At 39.3% G+C, this 6,090-nt stretch overlaps 1 protein-coding gene across 3 annotated transcripts in view; it reads left to right on the forward strand.

Annotated features, from left to right (window-relative positions):
- Positions 1-4,259, forward strand: part of kera (keratocan) — a 4,877-nt gene extending 618 nt beyond the window's left edge. Inside the window, exons 1-3 of one of the 3 annotated variants that reach the window (XM_011491163.2) lie at positions 1,220-1,325; positions 2,407-3,283; positions 3,386-4,259. In XM_011491163.2, coding sequence (XP_011489465.1) covers positions 2,425-3,283; positions 3,386-3,555 — 1,029 coding nt within the window. In that variant the 5' untranslated portion in view covers positions 1,220-1,325; positions 2,407-2,424 and the 3' untranslated portion in view covers positions 3,556-4,259. Of the gene's footprint in view, positions 1-1,219; positions 1,326-2,406; positions 3,284-3,385 lie in introns of those variants that run through there. The other 2 variants (XM_011491165.3, XM_004083061.4) reach the window with 2 other exon arrangements.
- The last annotated feature ends 1,831 nt before the right edge of the window (positions 4,260-6,090 follow it).

The following is a 6,090-nucleotide window of genomic DNA, read 5'->3' on the forward strand; positions in this document are numbered from 1 at the left end:
TTCGCTCCATTATGTGATCATCTGTTAGCCCCAGGCTCACTCAGCAAATCTAACACTAAGGGTTACCCAAAAAAAATCAAATGTTCCTTTGATTGCAGCTTATTTAACAATTAAGCAGTTGTTAGTTAACAACACATGTTCAGATCTGTTTGGTATATCTACAGCCTGAAAGTTCAGTTTAGACATGTTTTTTAGCTTGAAAAGTCAAACAAAAGCACATTTATTTTTCCTTAGCCAACAATCGCTAAAGTCACTTTCACTTAAACCTAACGAACAAGATTTTTTATATCACAAATTATTTATTCCTTGACAGATTGCACTTGTAGGTGTCTGTTCATGCAAGAGCATAAATGTGCACTAAAGGAAACATTGGTTGCAGTGTCAAGAAGCTCTCCGCAAGTGAATAGATTAGACTTTGCCGTCATCACTAGAAACTGGCACAGTCCTATTATTGCATGCTGGAAGGTCACTAATCCTGATGCTAGCTAGTTTCTGCAAAACAACTTGCTGGCCAACATGCAGCAAAATCTTCTCAGCTTAAGTCTGACCTCCCTCGCATAAAACCATTACCTCTTATGCCTGCAGGAAATGCCTTGTACTTAAACGACGTCATGTTTGTTCTTGATACTTTACCAGTGTAGTGCTGACCAACGTGCTTCTAACCAAATGCTGGGACCTGACCTGTCCATCAAAACAAACCCAAAGAAAAATGAAGTTACTGCAGACAAATATTCCCAATAGTTTCAGAAAGCCATCATCCAAACCCCGTTGTTGTAATTATTAAAGAACAAGAAAATGGTTATTCACTAAAATGCTTAATGGACTGTCCATTTCTTGAGACACCATTAGCTTTACTTCAAAGTTGACAGGGGGATACTGTTTCTGCATTTGTATAATTTACATCACAGACTGCAAGGAATGTCTATACATTTTGACTTGCAGAGTAAATAATCCTCGTTACACTGTCAACAAAGGCACAAAATTAGTTTTGCCAAAGTTTGGCAAAAGACAAAGGATTTGTTGGATCAATCATACCATTATAGGAGGATAAGTGATGCATGTGGCACCGTTAAGTGGGCCATGTCTCAAGGACTGAAAAGGCTTAGCATCCTACACATCTCATTAGGCTATGACCCCTGATGGTGGAGAACCTGATTGGTCGGGAGAAGATTTGATGTTGTCTGAAACGATTGGCTGGCACATGCTGAATGAAACGACAGGTAGTACAAATACGGGGAGGTGAGACTTGCATCTTTGTCATTTGAGACCACACTTGGATGTTGTTCTGAGAAGGTTGTTGCACGGAGAAGTTTGAAAATACAAAGGTAAGAATGACTGCCAAAATGTTGGTTAGCTTTCATGTTTTAATTTTGTAGGGCAATTTTAGACAATTGTTCATTTCTGTCATCCAATGTGTCCTTTAAAAACTCAGTGAGTTTGGTTTTGGTCCCATTCTCGTGTTTGAGTTTGCACCCCTAAAGCTCAACAATTTCGGCATCTGTAAATTTGAGGCACATCTCGGAGAAGATGATCCAGCCAGGTCTTTGAAGTGCTCTAATCTATGGGAAACCATGGCTTCCTCAAAATAAGTTCCAGACAAACATGGATCGCATCAGGAATTTAAACCAGCACCAGATGGCAGCTGGGAGAACTGAAGTGGCAGCTGAAAAGATAGATAGACACCAGGCTGGGTTTTTAAGCATCTTTGGTCCATCAGGTTTATTGGATCCCTCCAAACATTACTCGTCTCAAACTCAGTATTTGGCCTTTTGCACAGATTTGAAACAAAAGGGATCTGACAATCATGTTGCAGTTACAGCTTTCAGAGCAGTGTGAATCTAACGTGTTAACTTTTCAAGTCTAAACTCTAGGGTTGGCTTGATGCAATGAAATCAGCTTTAAAGTCTTTGACAGGCAACATAATGATGGAAGAAGACAACCACAGTCTGATGACTTTGTAAAATGACGATGGCATTCGCATTAGACGATGTAGTGTAGAGGGTGAATTGCATTCAGGTATATTGTAACTGATATGTTCATCAATGACTTTTTAATTACGTAAACGCGTAATTGCCATACGTTTGATTTTATTCAATATCGGATGCTTTACCAAGCCTGTAAGGTAAACTATATCAGACATCCGTACTTTAAAAAAAAAAGGTCATTTCATCCAATGTTTTGTGAATCACTAAATATACCTCAAAGGGATTTAAAGACCCCTGCCACAGGCTGGCAAACTGTCCTGGGTGAACCCCGCCTTTGCCCAACAGCAGCAGGGATAGGCTCCAGCAACCCTGTGACCTCAGAAGGGATTAAGCGAGTTTGACATTTGGTTGGATTTAAAGACTTGATCTATGTTCTTCTGACAGTCTTTTTTTTTAAAATCTTTCATTCTTTTCTTTACAGTACAGGCTGAGCTGTGAAATGGCCAGACTCCAGAACCTTCTTTGCATTGTATGTCTGTTGGGGCTTGCTGCCACCCAGGACATGCCTTATGAGGAACTTGCTGCCCAGATTCAAGCCTGCCCTAAGGAGTGTCGCTGCCCCCCAAATTTTCCCCGGGCTGTCTACTGTGACAATAAAGGCCTGAAGAATCTTCCCAAAATCCCACCGTACACTTGGTACCTTTACCTTCAGAACAATCTAATTGAAGCCCTGTCATCGAATGCTCTGCAGAACGCAACGCAGCTGCGTTGGATCAATCTAAACCGCAACAAAATCACAAGTGAAGGAGTGGGGGATGTTCTGAGCTCAATGACAAACCTGGCTCACCTGTACATGGATGACAACCTGCTGTCTTCAGTGCCATCTCCCCTGCCAGCCAGCTTGGAGCACCTCCGTCTGTCCCGCAATCGAATCTCTAAAATCCCAGCCGGTGTCTTTGTTGGTCTGGAGAAGCTTAGCCTCCTGGACCTCCAAGGAAATAAACTGATGGACGATGCAGTGACTGAAGTGAGCCTGAAAGGTCTCAACAGCCTAGTACAAATCAATTTGGCCAAAAACCAGCTTAGCAAAATGCCTCTTGGATTACCACCCAGCACTACGCAGCTTTACCTTGATGGCAACAACATTGACAAAATCCCAGCAGGTTATTTTAAGGGTCTACCCAAGATGGCATTTCTGAGGCTTAACAACAACAAACTTGGTAGCAGTGGATTCCCCAAAGATGTTTTCAATCGCTCAAGCATTTTGGACTTGCAGCTGTCCTATAATCAGCTGACCGAGGTTCCCCTCATTTCCTCAGGCCTTGAGCACCTTCACCTCGACCACAACAAGATCACATGTAAGACCTGCTAATGTTTTGAAAAATGGAGTGGCATTTCTTTTGAGCACAGAAAATTTTAGAAGTGAATGGTCTAAAAATATTTGTCCTTTTTGTTTTCAGACGTCAATGGCTCCAAAATCTGTCCTGTTTCCGTCGATGCGGTGGATGACTCGCTCAATGAAAGCGTGCCTCAGCTACGTTACCTGCGACTGGATGGCAATGAGATTAATCCTCCAATTCCCAGGGATGTCATCACATGCTTTCGTTTCCTCAGGTCGATTGTTATTTAAACTGGTGATGATCAGAACGCTGCTTACTGAAAACAATAACTCGGATGCAGATGTTGTAAATGAAACTTGGGAAATGATTCATGCTCACCGGTTTGTTTGGAAACATATCCTTTAGAGTGGAGATTCCGTTGAAGGAAAATGAGCAACTACACTGAACGCTTCAATTGTGGCAATCTGTTGGCTGTTGTTTGTGCCTTATGTGGATGTAAACATCTGCATGTGGAGGTCCTACACCGCAATTTATTCAAATATATCAAAACTGCATGGATTACCGTGAGAACATGTTGTTTTTGATTGTGAATAGCTTTGAAAACTCAATGTTGTTTTTGAGTTTGAGCGAGCCAAAGCTTTAGTGCATAGGCAAATGCTTTTGTTTTCTTTGACCTCTTTATACTTGTAGGCTTGAATTCAAATGACTGTTTTTAGGTTTGTGTTGTTTACTTACAGAATTTTCTTCTCAAATGTTTATGTAAACTGTAAGTAATTATTCATGTTTAACAGTGGCAGAAATAGGTTGATTCATGTGAACATTCATGGCCAACATTCCTTAAAGTTTTCTATACAGAATGTGAATACTTGTTTTTAAAAAATGCCAATACACTTTTAAAATGATCTGTTTTTCTGAATAAACTGCACAAATTAACTGTATTTCAACCTGTATTTCAAATAAATTAAACTCCTTAGAATAAACATTTGTATTTGTTCCTTTGAGTGTTTTTGTCTTTAAAAAGATTATAGTACTTCTCAAATTCAAGATTTTATTAAAAAATGTATTTATAGTCATTGCTGTAATTAGATTTATTTTATACATTCAAATAAAAACCCATTATTTATCCCTCAATGCAGATATGTCCTTATTGCAACATTATATAGTTTACATTTACTATATAGATTTAGTCAAAAAGTGAACAATCGAGTGGGACAGGTTAAAATTTGTTTTGAGTCCATGGACCCACCCATATGCCAATCCAAAAAATAAGCCCATCACTATGCACAAAATTAAGGGATGGATGGATGGATGGATGGATGGATGGATGGATTGAATTCCTTCCACCTGAACATTCCAAATCCCTTTAAGGGTGAAAGGGCTGCTGGAGCCAACCCCCCATGTTGGCAAAGATGGGATACCCTCTGGACAGGGCATCAGCCTGTAGCAGGGCAAAATAAGAAAATTTGTCATATAAAATAAAAGCATATTTTTTTTATAAGGCAATATAAATGTATCTTTAGTGTAAGGTCCAACTATTAAATTGTGGAAGTGAAAACCAGCCTCTATTGGACAGTTGAGGAATTGCAACAGTTGATAGGGATGCAGGGTTTGTGAATGGAAAGTGGTTACAATCCATTTGTCATTTTATTCCTCCAAACCTGCACAAGCATTAAAAATTGATGTTTTGAGTCATGCATTACAAAGATTTATTTTATTTCATATGCTCTAGATCCAAAATAAGACATGTCAGGCCAGATGTGTAAAAGCATTGAAATCTGTCCTCAAGTGAAAGTTATGATGCATTGACCAGTGTAGTCAAATATCTCTTTGCATTGAACCCAATTCAAATGAGTTTGAAAAACGTCAAACACTTTAATACTCTCGAATATTTTACAATAAATTGTGCCTGTACAGTAAGTACTTCACAACAATACTAGATTATTTTTCATTTGTAAAATAAGTTTTAAAAAAAGAAAAAAAAAGTTGTTGTAAAAAATTTGTAGATCTTGATAGATATATAAAAGACTTGGTGTCATTCAATTCCAGCCAGGTATGACAGCAAGTCTTGCATATATGGGAATAGAGCAGTAAAATAAAAAGCCTGAAGCAAGACTCACTAAGTTTTCACCACTTTAACATTTCACACTAAGCCTCCTCCAACTGTAGGTGGTGGACTTGCGCTAGTAAACAGCAGAAAAAGAAGAAGCCCATCCCTGCTTGTCCAGTGTGAGCACCATGGGGTAAACTCGTGGTCATGAATACGCATCACATCCCCGGTGTGCTTGTAGATTGAGAATTTCACATTATTAAAGTTGTGGAGCCCATCAGACTTTTAATCATAATGGGGATTTATCCCACTTTAGAATTTCTGATAAACTTCCAGTCTTTACATTTAAAGGGCTCAAAAAATTGAGTATTTTCAAGCAGTGTACAATGGGCTCTGTGGTGTATCATGTCCATCCATCAGTGTCTGAAGAACCGATATTTTGAGCTTGATTTCTTTTGTTTCTTTGCCTTTTCAGAATGTACACAGCAGAACAAAAGCTCTGGATGGAGCCCCCGGCTTATGCTGCAGGTGCAGACTGATTTCCGGCATGATCACCTTATCCTTTGCTTCTCAGTCATCAGAAGGTTTAGAGTTACCTTGAAATGAGGGAATTAGAAAGGTGGGCAGGTTGAGACAAAATTTGAGCCAAGTAAACCTCATGTGCTTCCTGTGTGTGAGTGTTCAGCCACTTTTGTTTCAGAAGTGAAAGTCTAACTCTGTTTGAAGCATTTCTTTGAAATAAAACCTGGACTTTTGCAAACTACAAGAAAAATCAACT

The sequence above is a fragment of the Oryzias latipes genome, chromosome 23, assembly GCF_002234675.1.
Source record: "Oryzias latipes chromosome 23, ASM223467v1".
Lineage (NCBI taxonomy): Eukaryota > Metazoa > Chordata > Actinopteri > Beloniformes > Adrianichthyidae > Oryzias > Oryzias latipes.